This window comes from Sinocyclocheilus grahami, unplaced genomic scaffold (assembly GCF_001515645.1).
Source record: "Sinocyclocheilus grahami isolate Dianchi unplaced genomic scaffold, SAMN03320097.WGS_v1.1 scaffold206.1, whole genome shotgun sequence".
NCBI classification, from domain to species: Eukaryota; Metazoa; Chordata; class Actinopteri; order Cypriniformes; family Cyprinidae; genus Sinocyclocheilus; species Sinocyclocheilus grahami.
In genome coordinates, this window is record NW_015505385.1 from 570675 (window position 1) to 589303 (window position 18629).

The following is an 18629-nucleotide window of genomic DNA, read 5'->3' on the forward strand; positions in this document are numbered from 1 at the left end:
TTTTTGCTTTTATGATTTTCTTAATTATATATAGATATATATTTTTATTTATTTATTTTTTTACGGTCTCTTGTATTGGCGTAAAGCACACTGGTCAACTGTTGTTTTGTTTAGTTGTGCTATAGAAATAAAATTGACATTGACATATGATACGATTGAAATAATATTTTGATTAAAAAAATTAAACATAAAAATTAACCATATGCACAATAGGATCAATAACATGCATTAACAAAAAAGCATGCATTTTCATTTCATCCTGACTTCAAGTGTCCCAACCAAGCAGATCCGCTTGTATGAGGCGTCCGTTAGCTCATCTCAGTGGGATGTCGGACACATTTTCACTCACAGACAGGAACCACTGAAGTTTGTGAGCCAATCACCTGAACCGTAAATGTCATGTGACTAATCACTGGAAAATGACGGCATGATGGCACTACATCACACAAGAAAGCTTTATCCTGAAGATATTTTTGCATGCGTGAATGAGCCAAACAGCAGCGATGCTTCATTCTCAGATGAGCGTTGAGATCAATCAAACACGAGCCCGAGAGTCATTTGGACCTGCTCTGATTAAAATCCATTTTGAAGGTCGTCATTCATCTGTTTCCATTGTGTAATCGTATGACTGCACGCTCACGTTACTCCTCGATCTTCTCCGTTTACCGCCGGGGGATTCAGAGACTCCGTGTTCCAGATATAGAAAAGAACAAACAATTCTCTCTGAATGAAACAATCTTTGTTTAGCTGTGTTATTTAAAACACTGATCGCAATGGAACTGAGATGAAACCGTCAGTCTGCTGTATTATAAATCTCACACACACCGTAAAAAAAAATTCTCACTACTTCAAGATCTGACATTTAATTTCTTTGCAATTAATTGTAACATTTCTGAACTTTTTATCACAATATTTCACTTTGTCAATATTTCTTTTAATATCATGTGATATTCATTTAGCATTAAATACTGTATGTTAGACCTTGAGAATAAATAAACAAAACTTGTGTTTACAGTTAAACTCCACGAGTAGCTACCTTTTATTTTAGGGCCCCGTGAAATAATTTTTTCCCCCTCCTTAACTCTATTCTCCAGTTTATTTTTTTCTGGATTCTGTATTTATGATTTAATACAAATTTATCATAAAAATGGAGTCTAATTAAAACGAATACAGTTGAATTAATCTTTTAAAATGTAAATCAACTGAAAATATAATAATTAACTTACAACAAAACATTGCATTTTTATTAAATTTTTTTGTCAAATAAGATGCTGCATGACGGAACTGTATAAATTAAAACGTGGATGAAAATATCTTGGTTTATGATATTCCTTTTTATAATTTGAGAATTAGATTTTAGTATACAGTAGTAATATATTTCGGTCATAATTTCTTCAAGTCAAACCGGACTTTTATTTTGATGGGTTTGTCGGAAAGGGTTTATTTTCAGTTTCAGTGCGTGTTTGAGGATCATTTATACTCAAAGTAAGCGGTGTAAAGCTGGTGAAGTAACTCTGAGAGCAGAAGTTGACTCTGAAGATGAAGTTGATGTGTTCATGTCCTCATATATTGAGACGCCGAAGCTGAAAACCCCACGAGCATCACACGAGTTTGTGCATCTGACGAAACCACGCCATTCATTCACACAGAGACGCAGAACTCGCAGACTTAAGCCCCGTTCACACCAAGCACAATAACTATAAAGATAACGATATCGTTCTAAAAATTGTTCTCAATGTTAAAGAATAGCAGGGTCCACACCACAGCTATAACGATAAAGGCACAGAGAAACGATATCGTTGAAATCACTTTCAGAATGATTTTTTCCCCAGCTGATGAAGGATAAAATCATTGACACCCAATCAGAATCAATCATGAATTTGAGAATTTAAAGCGGCAGATGAGCATGCGCTTAGAATAAACAGACGATATTGCCCGCTGGTGTGTACGCTAATATCGTTATCGTTCTTGGTGTGAACGGGGCTTTACAGAGACATACACTGACTGCTGCTGTCGCCTTTATTTCTGCTGTTAGATTGATCCATATCGAGTGAACTTTCTATCGTGATCTCAATATGATATGGTTTATGGTCCAGCCGTATTTCAGTGTCAGAGCGGTCCATCAGGACCATCTGTGTGGGGTTTGTTCTCTCTCTCCGCCTCGGGCTCTCAGATGATTTAGCAGTGTTTGCGACACAGAACAAGTACTTCTGCTGGTTGACAGCTTAAACAACTACCGGTGATATTTCTCTCTGATCTCCTGACGCCTACAGACTGAATTAAACGCTTGTCGTAGAAAGTGTGTTCATGTGAGATTGAATGTTTTGTCTGTGCTTTATTTGTCATTTGAGTTCAGATGAATGAATGTTAAAACAGTCTATTTTAAATGAGATATAAATATTTTTCTGCCAACTTTGATAGGCTATTGAATTATTTCTTTTTTCTAGAATCACTTTTTCACTTGTAGTGCATTGCAGTATGGGACTACATATTTATGTATTTTGCCATGAATTCATAAATACATTAATATGTAATTAATAAATCAGGTAAAGTTAATTGTGTGACCAGTTTGTTATTTTGTTAATACACTTATTTTTATATCTGAAGATTATTTTGCAGAATCTCAAAGATAGATACTGTAAAAATGTGGAAAATCAAGAGTTTTTTTTCCGCTTTAAATTTATATCTATTTTTTAATATTTAATGATAGATTATATACTGTTTTGTTGTAGTTATATTAATATTTAAATAGTAATTTAATATAAGTATTAGTTATAATGGTTGATAATAATTGTGTGCCCATGCCCAACCTCATTTAGGGGAAATTAAATGAAATGAAAATAAAATTGTTAAAAACATAAAATTCAGAAATCTGGAACAATTATTTTTAATTTCTCTCTCTCACACACACACACACACACACTTTAATATTAATTTGTTACAATTTTGTGACCAGTTTTCTAACTGTTTGATGTGTATTTTTATGAATAGATTGTCATTATATATATATATATATATATAAATAAATAAATAAATAAATAAATAAAAAGTAAAAGCTTTAAATGTCTTCTGTGTGAAGGTGGATTTCTTCATTGCTGTGTCCTGTGGTCTAACACTTCCTCACTGTTTAATTTTGTGCTTAATTTTCTCAATTTCCATAAACTGCACTGTGCTGGACATTGCAGTGGCCGCTGAGGTGAAATGTGAATGCAATCATGCATAGAGTTTGTTCCAGGTCTTTAATGAGCCTGCTGGAGCTCCACATCTGCACTTCTCAATCTGTAAACATAACCACATTTTTCTGGCTCCAAACCCCACGGGCAGGCCAAAATTGTGCCATTTGTTGTGCTTTTCATTGTTTGCAATTTAAAAAAGAAAATCAATGCTTCTCTCTGGCTCCTTTATTGCGAAGCGGTGTGGCTTGTAAGAGCCTCGGACGCTTGCATTAATATGGATAAGAGAACAGCGGCAGGATTGAGGGAGAAGATTGGACCTGGCATGGAAACGGCCCATTTGTTTTCTCTCTTCCGTTTCCTCTTGCTGCTCATAATTAACCCCAAATACTGGGTCAGTCTGAATAGTGTAATTGGCTGTGGGATGTTAACCCTGATGTGACTGATACTGAGTTTTTATTGCGTTGGGTTGAGGATGTTGACTAAATCGCAAGATATACACTGCCTTTCGAAAGTTTGGGGTCAGTTTTTGAAATAAATGATTTTGTTCATCAATGATGCATTAAATTGATCAAAAGTGAAAGTATGGGCATCTATAATGCTACAAAATATTAATTTTAAATAAATTAACTTTCGATTCATCAAAGAATCCTGAAAAATAAAATTCTCATAGTTTCCACACAAATATTCAGCAGCACAACTTTCCTTTGAGCAGCAAATCAGCATATTATACTGATTTCTGAAGACTGGAGGAATGATGCTGAAAATACAGCTGCGCATCACAGAAATAAATTACATTTTATATTATATTCACATAGAAAATAGTTCTTTTTTCACTGTATTTTTGATTAAATCAATGCTGAGGAGAGTGAAAGACTTTCAAAACCATTAAAAATCTTACCAATTCCAAACTTTTGAACACAGTGTATAAAACAAGCTTTGCCCGAGTATTTAGTTAGTTTCAGATGAATAAATAAATTTGTAATACTGTATATATTGTATAGTAGTACTATTAGTAATTAAAATAGCAAATTTCATATGGTTATAATGTAGACTTACATTTGTATGTTGATTCAAGACTGAATTCATCTCGCATACATATATTTTTTTATAATTTCTTCACTTCTGTTGTCTTCAAAAGTTAATTAGTTTTATTCTCCTGGCTCGCTCTTGTCCAGGTTGTAATGGAGAAGTCTAATTTTCTTCAGAGGATGAAACTAACTTTAGCAATCAGTTCAGCTCTCTTAGATGTCTCGCAATCAGCCGCGCGATTGTGGCTGAACAACGTGGCTGATTACAGTAGCGCCGAGTCTTTGATAGAGCCATTAAACACAATAACCATTAGACCCACAGCAGCGCTGCTTAATTTCACCATTTTTTCTCATTCCGTCTCGCCCGAAGGTTATACCATAACAATATATTAGTTGCCAGAGCGTATATTGTTATTATATTATATTATCCGAAAACAGGGGATGGGATTGTGTGAGTGTGAGAGGGCAAAGCTTCAAAATGAGTTTGATGGTAGTGAGGGAGGATTCTTTGTGAGTAGCGTGAGGTAGAGTTTTGCCATTTTGGAGAGATGAAGGTTGTTTAGAAAGTTACAGCATCTGAGTTCGCCGGAGAGCCCAATCACCTTCAAATGTTAACAAAACAAGCCAATGAATGAGCTTTGCCCCGCGTGCAGGACAACTATAATGTGCATTCGCACATTCAGCTTTTCACTTTGGAGCCTGCTTGTCGACGAGGGTGCCCTTCCGCTGCCTCCACCTCTGCTCCAGCAGCAGCCTTCACACTGGCCGCAGCGTGGAGCTGGCATTAGGAAAGTGGCGCAGTCCATCTCTGCCCCTGCCAGACCCGTAAAGCAGTACGGGCGACCCAGAGACTCTGGATTCTGCTCTTCAGGAGATGGTGACTGCACCACTCCTTCCCCCGGAGGAGGGCCGGGTGGAGTATCTTTTGTTCCCGTTGTGTTTTGTTGCACCAAACAAATGCCCAAACATTCAACAAAAGAGCGGTTTCTTATCTCTCCGGGTCGCAAGAGGGCGAGGATGGTAGTGTACAAGACACAGCCTAGACACTCCCGTTCCCCCTCTCCCTTCGCCAGCAGGGCCCGGTTCGAGGACGCTATGTCTCCTCACGTGCCCCCTGCCCAACCGTGGAGCCAGGTAAGTGTCGCACCGCGCACTCCGCCACTACTCCGGGATGCTATGCCTTCTAGGTCGGGTCCCTGCGCTCCACCTCGCTGCCCCCAGGGGTACAGTCGGTGGGTCCCCTGGTCCTGCTTGCATGGTTTCTGGGGGCCTGGCTAGCGATCCCCAGGCTGGCTCATGAGAACCATCAGACTTGGCTATGCGATTCAGTTCACCCGACATCCTCATTCGGTTCACCTCGGTGCTGGACAAGGATGCTCCCGTCTTGCGAGCAGAAATCGCAGTCCTGGTGGCGAAGGATGCGATAGAGCCGGACCCTCCAGCCGATATGAAGTCAGGGTTTTACAGCCCTTACTCCATTGTACCCAAAAAAGGCGCTGGGTTATGACCAATCCTTGACCTGCGCGTTCTGAACCAGGCCCTTCACAAGCGCCGGTTCACAATGTTGATGCAGAAACGCATTTTTCAATGCATTCGTCCCATTATTGGTTCGCAGCGATCGACTTGAAGGACGCGTACTTTCATGTCTCGATCCTCCCTCGACACAGGCCGTTTCTCCGCTTCGCTTTCGAGGGGCGAGCATATCAGTAAAGGTCCTCCGCTTCGGGCTGTCCCTATCGCCTCGTGTCTTGGCTTTCGCAAGGCACTGGAGGAGGTCAGCAATAGTGGCGCTTTCATTGGGATCCCCAATTCGTCAGTCACTGATGTACTGTCGAATGTGACTGACTGATAGGGAATGTCTCCGTTACGTATGTAATTGCGCAATGGAAAGCTTGCACGCCAACATTCATTGGCTTGTTTTGTTAGCACTAGAAGGTGATTGGGCTCTCCAGCAAGATCCCTGATTCGACAGTCACTGATGTAACGTCTCCGTTCCCACCTTCAGGGAACGAGGGCTACATACGTAACCGTGACGTTTTCTCTCGCTTTGATATTCATGAGCATAAGATGGCTCATAATGTAATAGCATGTCAGAAACCACATTAACTGTAGTAATAAACTACAGTTTCAGCTATAATAGTGAGAAAGATGGATTTTATGAAATATTATTTGGACAATTATTTTTTTTTTCTAAAATTAACACTGACTATCAGCATTATTAATCACCAAAATTAAATGATTTAAATGAAAAGACACTGTTGATGAAAATATGATTTAAAATTAAAAGTAATACTACAAGATAAATGATAACAATGCAATAATGTTTGACGACTTTATATATTTTGAGAATGTTTTTTTTTTTACAAATTTGAAAACGTTGGAAAGTTTGGTGTGTTACAGATTGACATGTTTTTTCAGCAAAAGTTATGGTATTTTTGTGAGTTAAAAGGACAAAAATTAATCAATAAGAATAAATATACCCACCTAGACAATAAATATATATATTCCTTTGATGTGACATGTGGCCAAGTATGGTGACCCATACTCAGAATTAGTGCTCTGCATTTACCCATCCAAAGTGCACACACACACCCAGAGCAGTCATTTATGCTGAGGCGCCCAGGGAGCAGTTGGGTGTTCGGTGCCTTACTCAAGGGCACCTCAGTCTTGGTATTGAAGGTGGGAGAGAGTGCTGTACATTCACTCCCCCCACTGGCACAAGACTCGAACCCACAACCTTTGGTCTCTCTCTCTCTAATCAAGGATGCATTAAATTGATCAAAAGTGACAGTAAAGATGTTTATAATAATGTTAAAAAAAGATTTTTATTTCAAATAAAATACATGTTCTTTTGAACTTTCTACTCAAAGAATCTTGAAAAATAAAATGCATCACAGTTTCCACAATATGAAGCAGCACATCGGTTTTCAACATTAATAATCAGAAATGTTTCAGAATGATTTCTTAAGGATCATGTGACACTAAACATTCGAGTAATGATGCTGAAAATGCAGCTTTGATCATAGAAATAAATTACAGTTTAACAAATATTCACATAGAAAAGAGTCATTTTAAATTGTAATTTAAATTTTTTTTACTGTATTCTTGATTAAATAAAATGTAGCCTTGGTAAGCAGATACTTTTTTTAGAAGTTAGTTTTATTAGGACATTGCATGAGAAAATGCAATTGTCTCACAGCACAGTTGGCGAGGTTTCTTTTAGCAGTGAAGGAGAGCAGGAAATGGAACCCTGGACTAAAGCTGGAGCAGATGATTGAAGACGGCTTTGAGCAGAGAGGAAATTACTGTCGCTCCGCTCACATACAGCACACAACACTGATCCAAACACTGCGATGAGGCATCAGGAGGCCCAGCGGAAACCTTGAGTCCTGGACCTCAGCCGCGTGAGAAATCGTGCAGCGCGAGCGGGAACAAAAGCGGGAGACGGGGAGGAACGGAGCAGATGGGAGGTCGTGGAGAGTGTGACACGTGTGGGAGAGACCAGCCTGCCAAACGCACCAGCAGAATCACTCCTGTGTCATGCAGAGATGATTGTGGCCACAGACGTGCAAGGAAAAGTCAATCGAGTCAGTAGATGAGAAGGCCAGCGAGACTCAATCTTCCTCTTTATTCTTGGCTCAGTGAGTCACAGATGAACTGACCATCACAACTCATGCATATACTATCAAACAGCCAGTGTTATTATCATTAGAGAGAGAGAAAAAAAAAAAAAAGTTAAAAATTGTTAACTAAAGTAAAAGTTAAAAACACTAAATGTTAAATCTGGATATTTATTTAATTATACACTTAATTGCCAAAACGAATTCGTATTCAATTTTAAGTAAGTCAGTTGAAGTAACTAATACTAGGAACTAAAGGAGGAGGTCACTAAAACAAAAATAAAAATATCTAAATAGTATTTAATAGTAGTAATAGCTGTTTGTCAATGGCAGGAATTATACGATTTGAAATGTGCCATCTTTGCTTATGGGCACTTAATTCTGCAGACTTTTTTTTTTGAGACAGTGCAATGTATAAATTGTAAATGCACCATTTTAAATCAAACGCATGCATAGAAACTATTTAGTAGATCAGAGCGATCTGACTGATTGAATCTCTATGCAAAAATATTTGGAGGATTTTTTCCCCCTTTTTTTTTCCAGCAAAATATTGCGTTAAAACTTTATGTTCTACAGTATAAAGCAATTTTGTAACAGAAGGCTGTAAAAATTGCAACAATAATTACATGTTTATAATTAGTTGTGTAAGATTCCGTATTTAGTGAAAAATGGTTTATCGTCACATTAAATGGGATTTGAGTCAAAAACAGTAAAAGGACATTACCAGAAGTCCTTGTGACACATCATTGTGATTATATTTCATTTTCATGTTGCGGTTTTTACTGTAAACTTAGGGTTATCAAAAACTAAACCCATTAAAAGTTGTTACTCTAAATAAACTTTAAATGAAATTATAAAATATAAAAAAAATAAAAATAAAAATACAATTTGGATTTTCTTGATGTACTAAAATAAATAAAACTGAAATAAAATAAGGAAAATTATGCATGTTTAAAAAAATTTTTTTTTTAAAAATGCAGAAGTAAAAAAGAAATTACAAAAAAAACCCCCACAAAATTACTAAAACTTACACTGAAATATTCAAATGAATAACTACTAATTAATATAAACGATAATAATATCTCAGTGATACTAAAATAACCCTGAAGTGTTCGGTCTACACTTATTTTCAGTGTAGATTTATTTTGTTGTATTGTGTAACATGCACTTACAACTAAAGGTGCTTCGAGGCCATAGAAGAACCTTTTTTTTGTCTAAATGGTTCCATAAAGAACCTTTCTGTTTGACAAAAGCTTCTTTGTGGCGAAAGAAGGTTCTCCAGATTACTGTATAAAAAAGGTAAGAAAGATGGTTCTTTAAAAGAACCTTTGACTGAATGCTTCTTTGTGGAACCAAAAAAATGGTTCTTAAATGGTTCTATGGCATCTCTGTGAAGAACCTGAATTCATTCATTCAGTCAGTCAGAAACACTATTTGATATATTCTCCTCGGTTTATGGTCTAAGTAACTGTCAGTATCTTGACTGTAGACTACTTTAAATCATGAGTAATGTATAGCTTGACAAACTACTTTCCTTCTGCGTCGCTAAATAAGATGAATAACCAGACCGTATCTACAGGTCTTTGGCCGAGAACGGTCGCTCTTTCGGTCTTCTTCCTCCATTTATGTTTTTCATTTCACTCTCCTGCTATAAAAGTTACATTTCAGTCATGCCAGTCCATTTACTTCTGCATAATTGTTTTTTCTCTTCATCTCAGTTGTGTTTATCACCATTTACTTTGATTAACTTCACATTATTCTCCCTTTATCTTCGGTTATAAAAGCCTTCATCATTCTTGCCACATCCTCTTTTTCCTCCATTTATATTCTCGTCATGTTTTATTGGACGTTTCGGTAAATAAAACTAATTTATCACTCTTGCTTAGTGCGTCTGCATTTTCCATTACATAAGAATCCTGATATGCACATCTTCATCGGTCACAGCTCTGAAGCCCCCGCGCTACGTTTCAATTAAATGGTTTGGAGCAGAGTCTCTCTCTCCCTCTCTCGGTGTTTGAGGATTTCGACATTCATTTCTAATAGCTGTGCTGTGTGGATTTATGTAGTATTAGAGAAAATTGGGCCCAAGTTGCGATTATTTTTAGCAAAAAAAATAAAATAAATAATAATAATAATAATAATAATAATAATAATAGTGACTTATCTAACAGTTCAGACTTTTCTTGCACTTCTGATGAAAAAAAAAAAAAATAAGTCTGAATTGCAAGATATTAACTCGAAAAAGTTTTGCAAAAATTTGAAATTAACTTGCTATTGAGAGAAAATGATCAGAATTGTGAGAAAAAAAGAAGAAAAAAAAAAGTCACAATTAACTAATTTTTTGTTCTGTGGCAGGAGGGGAAAAAAAAAAAAAAAAAAAAAAAAAAAGGGGCTGACTTGCATTGATTTAAACAATTCAAAGAGAAAAGTTCGGAATTCCGAGAAGTCAGAATTTCTCACAATTCGGTTTCTCTATAAAAATGGAAAAAAAATAAAAATAAAATTGCAGTAACTTTATTTTTTTTCATTCTCTGACAGAAACCGGCTTAGCTTTAACTCAGCGCTTGATTATTGTTACAAATACTTTAGCTCAAGTAATATGTTTTTGATAATATCTAAGTTAAGTTTAAAACAGCCACTTCAGCAAAATGTGCTGTTTTCGGTTTATGTTGATTAATAAAATACTTTTTTTGTTCAGTGAATATACGGTCATTAATTTATTACAGAAAACGTTATTCAAAAGTAGTACAGATTCTGAAAACTTCTTACATTACTTGGAGATAATAATAAAATATGGCTTTACAGTAATAACAATTATAATATTTTATTACAACCAACTTTATCATCATGTCAATTGTTAGGATTTTATCCTCAACAGGGTCACTTATCACAAGTCCTTTAGTATAAAAGCTGTTGATGTAATTACTTCAAATTATTCTTCTATTATTTTATTAATTTATTGTGAAAATTAACAAGACCTTTGTTTTAAAATATATTCTGTAATTTTTTTGATTCTCATTTCTCCTAAATAAATATATAGCATTTTGAAAAACATTAAGTATTAGATCAAAATTAGTGTAGTATTTACTTTGTTGCTTCTCATGATCAGGTCAAGGATTAGCAACATTTTCATGTGCAAGGTGAAAATGTGGATGTTTAGGAAAATGCTGTGGTGACTGTGCCATCTAGTGGTCTAAATGAGAATAAAATACCCTAAATATTGCTTTAAAGGGGTCATATGATGGGATTTAAATTTGTCCTTTCTCTTTGGAGTGTTACAAGCTCTTGGTGCATAAAGAAGATCTGAAAAGTTGTAAAGACTAAAGTCTCAAAACCAAAGAGATATTCTTTATAAAAGTTAAGACTGGTCCACGCCCTCCTAAAACGGTTCGTTCTAACACGCCCCCACGTATCTACATCACTATGTGGGAAGATTTGCATAACGCCACCACACGGCATCAACAGTATCTGAGGGGCGTAACATTTCAGTTTCACGCTTGAGGTATTCGACCAATCACAGCACACCTCGCCTTTTCAGACCGATGAGCTTTGTAAAAATCTACGCGTTTCAAAAAGGCGGGGCATAGAGGAGAACTTTAAAACACATTTCATCACACCAAATAATGTTATTTTTAGCAGCATCATATGACCCCCTTTAATATCGGCTGAATAACTGATAAAGCCTTACTGTTGATTTGCTGAAAAGATCCTCACGCCACGTTATTTCCTCACGAAGAAATGTTATTTTGGATTATTTAGCCAGAAGCAACGGTCTGAAGTTAAAAACGTCTTGATTCATTTCTTTCTTACAAACACACAGCTTTTGTCTTCTCCAGATGTTAACTGATGGACTGGAGTGGTGTGGATTATTGTGATGTTTTTATCAGCTGTTTATACTTTCATTCTGATGGCACCCATTCACTGCAGAGCATCCATTGCTGAGCAAGTGCTGCAATGCTACATTTCTCCAAATCTGATGAAGAAACAAACTCATCTACATCTTGATTGGCCTGGGGGTGAACTAAAATAACTTTGGAATTTAAAATAACATCTGGATTAACCATGCATGCATTCATTTATCAGTGGTATGTGGTTGCCAAAAAGATTACATATCTCTGCATGTTATCTAAACCTGAAAAAAAAAAAATCTATTTAAAACTCAGAAATGAGATGGAGAGCAAATGGAGACTTCTATTCTATTTGTATCCTGAGCAAAAGCACATTTGTCTCGCACTGGTTGCAGATATGTCAAGATAATATAGTTTGTAGCATTTGATGAAATATTATTTTTATTCGGAATGTTGTTTTTTTTAAACAAACTTGTTTTTAAATTGCATCGGTGTTGCCATTTCTGCCACAGAACACAGCAGCTTATTTATAACCCTTTTGCAGTATATTTCCTGAAAGTTTTACAGAAGGCTTATTTATCAGGGGTTTTGAGGGCTTGACCACTTGTCCAATCGCATCTCCTGTGAGAAACTGCAGAGGAGTCGCAAGTTGTGAAGGAAATCATTTAATATGAGATGAAACTGTTTCTTTCCTTTGAAACGTAACTTTAAAGAGGTGCAGCTCGACGTCAGTATAAGTAAATATTCTAGAATCCTCAACACTAATTTGACCGCAACAGTGGCTGAATTGGCTTGAGTTTAGAAATAATTAGCTTGAAACGAGTTACTTTCTTTAGAATAAATGCAGATTCACATGATATTTACCCTCGAATGCAATGTCGTTTAGAATTTTGCATCAGATAGGATTCATTTATGGCATTTTTATAGGCTCTGTGGTAAAACTTCGGTGACGTGAAGGCCATTGAATGACTGGTTTATCAGTCATGTGATCCAGCTGGAGAGTTGTTGACGTCACACCTTCGATGCTCTAACCATCAGTAAATCTCTGATAAATAACTGACTTCATTGAGGTGTATTAGTAGGAATGCACTGAACTCTTACCGATTATTATTTTCTACATATAGCCGATAACCGGTAAATATGATAAAATTCAACAATTTTGTGTAACTAAAACAGTAAAGCAAGTAAGTAAATGAATAAATAAAAAGTCTTTTAAATGCTAAAATGGAATTGGCATCACAACACTACAGTGTAAACCGATATTTATTTTCAGATTTGCTACGGATTACATTTTTACAGATGATTAACTTTAAGTGAGTGTTAGATAATGATAAAAGTAATCTACGTGTAAATAAAAGGAGTATGGATTAAATTTCATATCGGATATCGGCCTGACAACATCAGCAGACTGACTGAAATAAATAAAAATACAAGAAGTATTTTGCTTGTTTTTCAGTAAAACATCTTAATCTATATCTAAATCAAAGAAAGAAAAAGCAAAATGACGATCTTTTGAGTTTTTTTTTGTTTGTTTAAAACAATAAATATCTGCCAGTGGGCTCAGAAAAATAAACTTGTTTTCCCTTTGAATTAATTTTATTGTTCTGAGCCCATTGGCAGATAACTTCTTGTTTTAAGTATAAACTCACTTAAATTTTTGTTTTCAGGAAACAAGACTTAGTAATAAAATAAAACAATATTTTATTAATTAATTTTCTCCTTAACCTCCTCATATACAGTAGTGGCCAAAATGATTAGAACACTAGTATTTTCAGCATCTAAAAAATGGTTTTAAAGGGAGTTATTTCTGTCCTTCGCTGTAGTGTGTCAGCAGAAAATATCAGTTTACAACATTCATTTTGCCATTAATTGTGATAATGGATGGCAAAATTAATGTTTGGAAATGTAAACTTACATTTCACTACAGCAAAAGATCACAACCACTGTACATTTATCTTAATTTAAAATTTTAGATATTTGTACTGGAAAACAAGACCAGAAATACTGAAGAAAATCATTTTTGCAGGTGCACATTAAATATATATGTACTAACCAGGTCCTGGTTGCCTGTGAATGCGAGTGAGCCGTTTGTGTAATCTGCGATATGATGCCGCACTGTTGGCCAGAGGGCTCTTGAAATGTGGCCCTTTAGTCAGAATAACACAAATCAAACATTCAATACAGCCTTCTTGCCTTAATGAATTATTTTTCAGCCGGTGAAAGAAAAATCAAGCGTATCTGTGGACCGGTGTTGATTGTACTTTCAAAAAAGCCTGGAAGCAGAACTTAAACACAGCAGAGGGATCAAACGCCGGGCCCGGGGGGGAAAGAAACATGCACACTGATATAGTACAGGGCTTTAATGACAGATTGCTAAATAGTACCGTTATGCTTTTTAAATGCAAATGAGGGTGAGTGAGTTTCAGAGGCATGGAGAGAGCGACCCATTTTCAGAGTCTGGGATGAGTCAGGGTACGAGAGCGTGGGAGTGCGGCCGCATTTTGACCGACCGCAAAGAGATGCACATGCGAAAGCCGAGATTTCACACAGACAGACTGTGCAACACACTTCGTCTTCTGCATGCATAGAGTTATCGAAAAGCCCATGCTGTAATAAATCCCGGCCTGAAAACGCTTGTTGCAGAGCTGAAGGTGTGGCGAGAAGAGATGTGCATGCCTTTGCATTTATTTATTCAGACCGGAGCTGTGAAATAAGCATGATAATGAACAATCAGATGATCATTATTACATGGGGTGGCCATACGCCCTCGCTATTTCCTGGCTGGGATTTCTAAATTGCCTAAAATTTCCAGGTTTGGCTTCGTTTTCCCCATCATGATTGTACTTGTTAATGACTGAAAAGTAGTATGCATGCATTGTGCATAATCAACCAATCCAATTGTGGAGTGCCCAGGTTTGAATGTGATGAATTTAAGACATAAATATTTGTGTTTATACGTCTCAGCAGTAGCAATTTCACTCATATTGCAGTTCAAATTACAAAATATGACAATATATATATATATGTGTGTGTGTGTGTGTGTGTGTGTATATATAAAAAAAATAAATGACTTACTAAAAAATGTTTTAATATTTGTCAGTTTATTTGAGGTGTTTTAGTTTCGATGACTTTTAGAATGTTTCTGTTTCCCGTTTCCTTTGTTCCAGTGTTCCGTTTGTAATTAGTTGCCATGGTTATTCATTATGTTACCAATTAACACACAATTTTGAACACACACAGCTGCAAAATTTCAAATGCAACCCAGTTATTCCAATAGAAATCCACGTGATCAAAAAACAACTTCACCACTAAATTTCGCTCATGATCAAGTTGGGCGTTTTTTTTTTTTTTTAAAGGAAATGTGGCCGGTCCTAAGTGATAGTTCACTCAAATGAAAATTCTCATCATTTACTCACCCTCATGTCGTTCCAAACCTGTATGACTTTCTTCTGCCGAACATAACATAAGATGTTTTGAAGAATGTTGGTAACCAAACACTTGATGGTCCCCATTGACTTCCCTCAATTCTTTTTTTAATGCTGACAATGTTTATTTTTGGGTGAACTGTCCCTTTAAGGGTTGGCTGACAAAAACATTTGCGAACCCCTGAATTAAGGTATATTTACGTCATGAACAGTGCAGGATGGGTTACATGTGAACAAATAGTTTAGAATTCACACTAACACTTAAGTTTTGGGACCAATTTTCACGATCAACTAGTTGTTTATTAGCATGCATATTACTAGCATATTGTCTGTTTATTAGTACTTACAGTATAAAGTGCATATTAATGTCTTAAAGGCTACTGCATTTAGATCCCTTAATCTGAGCCCATTACTAACTATTAATAAGATGCAAATTAGGAGTTTATCGAGGCAAAAGTCAGTCAATAGTTAATGAAAATTGGTCCCTAAACTGTGCGACAGAATTAACTAGTATGAACACACATTAGTCAGCATAGCACCATATGTACTTTATACAGGAATTAAACAAGGCTGTGGATTGTACGGTTGATTAACACCGCGATCGTTCAGCTGACAAATCGTCTTTGTGTTAAGTGAAATTGTGATTTACGACCTTTATGCAGTGCGTGCCACTGTAAAGACTGTACATGTGTTCCTCACAGCCTCATTTTCATCAGTGTTAAAGGTGTATACACTCTCAGGAAAAAAAAAGGTACAAAAGCTGTGTGTCAGTACCTTTTCAAAAGAAACTCCTTTGCACCTTATTTACCCCTGTAAGTACCTTAAAAGGTACATATTAATTCCAAAAGTGTACATGCGAGTACCTAAATGACACATATTAATACCTTTTAAAAGGTACTGTGCCAGTGACAGCTTTTGTACCTTTTTTTATGAGAGTCTATCTCTGTCTATTCAGCATGTCTTTCAATGCTCGTGTGTGCGCGCGAGATGATGATGCAACTCGGGATGTGTCTGACCCTTACTGTTTGACTCGGTGTGTCACTGAATTTGATCACTGCTATGATTCCCTACTCTCAATATTAACAGGAGGCTTTCATTAACCCGAGGTCAGGCTTCATGTGTCCGCAGGGCTTTTTTCATCACTCTCACCATCTTTCTCTTTTAATCCATCTCTCCTCTCCCGAATGTCATTTCTCCTGGTTTTCCTTATTAGCTCTTTTTTTTTTTAGTGTGACTGCAAATTCACCCTAGCAAAACCGCCAGCCATTTAATGATTAAACACTCCTTGAAATGACCTGCCCTCTCATACAGTGTTGGAAAATATTGCCGTTTTCCTTCTCGCTCAGTGATTCAGGTGTGGACTTTATCGGGACCCTAAACCAGATACAGAATAATTTACACCCTGCATGTGAGATTGTGGTCATTTCCTGTAAATTTACAGTACAATTGCTGTACGTTGTTCTCTTTTCACAGGCCTGGCTCACAGAGATTCACGAGTTCACTCAGCAGAACGTAGTGATCATGCTTCTGGGTAACAAGGTCAGTGAACCTGCCGAACCTTATAGATACGTCATGTGAAACCTTATGCATGTGTTGCATCAATTCATACATCATTAATGTAGAAAACATTGAAGACTAATGCATAATTTATTGATTGATTCATTGAGCGATTGATTGAGGTTTCAGGCCGATTCTACACATGAAAGGATTGTGAAGAGAGAGGAGGGTGAAAAACTGGCTAAGGTTTGTAATGTCAACACACACACACACACTTTTAATTCTTTATTAGTAAAACCTTTTTAAAGGGGCAATGTAACTTTAAACCGTAACTACAAATCAACTGGAGACAAGATAAATGCACGTCGCTCACCTTATTTAGCCTCTTTTATTGTTTGAGAGGTTGCACAATTATTTAATACATATGTGACAAAACAAACTTATGCAGTTATGTTTTTTTTTTTTTGTTTTTTAAAAAAAAATACTAATCATAATTTTTAAATGCTAATCTTTGTGTAAAACTAGGGAACATTTCTGAATGCATCTTTAAATGGTAACACAAATCACTGTATGTGCAGTTTTCACTAATGCATTTCATGCATTAATTGAAACCGTAAATTACAAATACATAACCGACTAAATTAAAGGTTTAGTTCACTGAATTTACTCACACCACCCCCATGTCATCCAAGATGTTCTTGTCTTTCTTTCTTCAGTCGCAAAAAAATTAAGTTGAGGTTTTTTTCTCCATATAGTGGACTTCAATGGGGATCAGCGGGTTGAAGGTCCAAATTGCAATTTCAATGCAGCTTCAAAGGGCTCTACAGGAACACAGCCAATGATTAAGGGTCTAAGCTAGTGAAACGATCCATCACTTTCTTAAAAATAAAAAATGTATATACTTTTAAACCACAAATGCTCATCTTGCACTAGTGCATCTACTAACGCTACTTCATGCATTGCGTAATAAACACTGGAAAAGTCACACGTGGTTAGTTCTTCGTCTGTGTAAAAACTGCATCACGTTTTCTCCTCCAATTTCAAAATTGTCCAACATCATTGTTTTGCCTTTTTTTTTTTTTTCCTAAAGGGCGTTTGACTTTCTTTGTACATGCTTTGTAAGCACTGGGTCGGTACTTCCGCCGATGTCACGCGTGCATGATTATGTAATGCTTGAGTTCGAGCATTTGTGGTTAAAAAAAAAAAATAATAATAAATATATATATATATATATAAAAACCCATTGAAGTCCACTATATAGAGAAAAATCCTGGAATGTTTCTCAAATTTCGACTTATGACATGGGGTTGAGTAAATTATCAGGAGTTTCTCTATGCCTTATTTAGCCTCTATTATTGTCTTTGAGAGGTTGCACCGTTTAAATTTATGCACTTGACAAAAACACACATGAGCACTGATCCCACTCTTTATAAATGCAATGTGCATTATTTTTAATGTTAATTTGTGTCTGTATGTTATAAAGGAAGAAGAGCATTTATTCTCTCTCTCTCTAAAGGACTTTGGCGTTCCCTTCATGGAAACCAGTGCTAAATCAGGTCTGAATGTGGAGTTGGCCTTCACTGCTGTGGCCAAGTAAGTCATTCATTTTCAGACTGAATCAGTTTTTTTTTTTGTATATATATATATATATATATATTTATATATTTTTTTTTTAAACGCATTGAGAATCTGCTGAATGAATTTATAACTGGCAACGTGTTCTACTGTAAATGGAGCTGAGAGAACCGCTCTTAATGGCAGCTGAAAGCATGATCAAAGTAGCCCAGATATCTAATAAACAAACACACAATTCTAAAATCAGGACATTCTGTGTGGGGCTAATATGTACCGATTCATCTTTATACTGGAAGACCGTTTACAGACACATAATATTAGCAACCACATAGCAACATATTAAACACTTAAAACACCTTAGCAACACACTGAAACCCCATAGCAACATTAACACCATAGCAACCACATCAAATGCGGTTTTAAAAAAAAAAAAAAAAAAAAAAAAAAAAAAAAAAAAAAA

General features: G+C 36.2%; 1 protein-coding gene across 1 annotated transcript in view; it reads left to right on the forward strand.

The window, feature by feature from the left end:
• LOC107595638 (ras-related protein Rab-26) overlaps positions 1-18629 on the forward strand; it is an 83801-nt gene that overhangs the window by 62113 nt on the left and 3059 nt on the right. The window contains exons 6-8 of the mRNA XM_016286117.1: positions 16571-16636; positions 16784-16840; positions 18111-18187. Coding sequence (XP_016141603.1) covers positions 16571-16636; positions 16784-16840; positions 18111-18187 — 200 coding nt within the window. The remainder of the gene's footprint in view (positions 1-16570; positions 16637-16783; positions 16841-18110; positions 18188-18629) is intronic.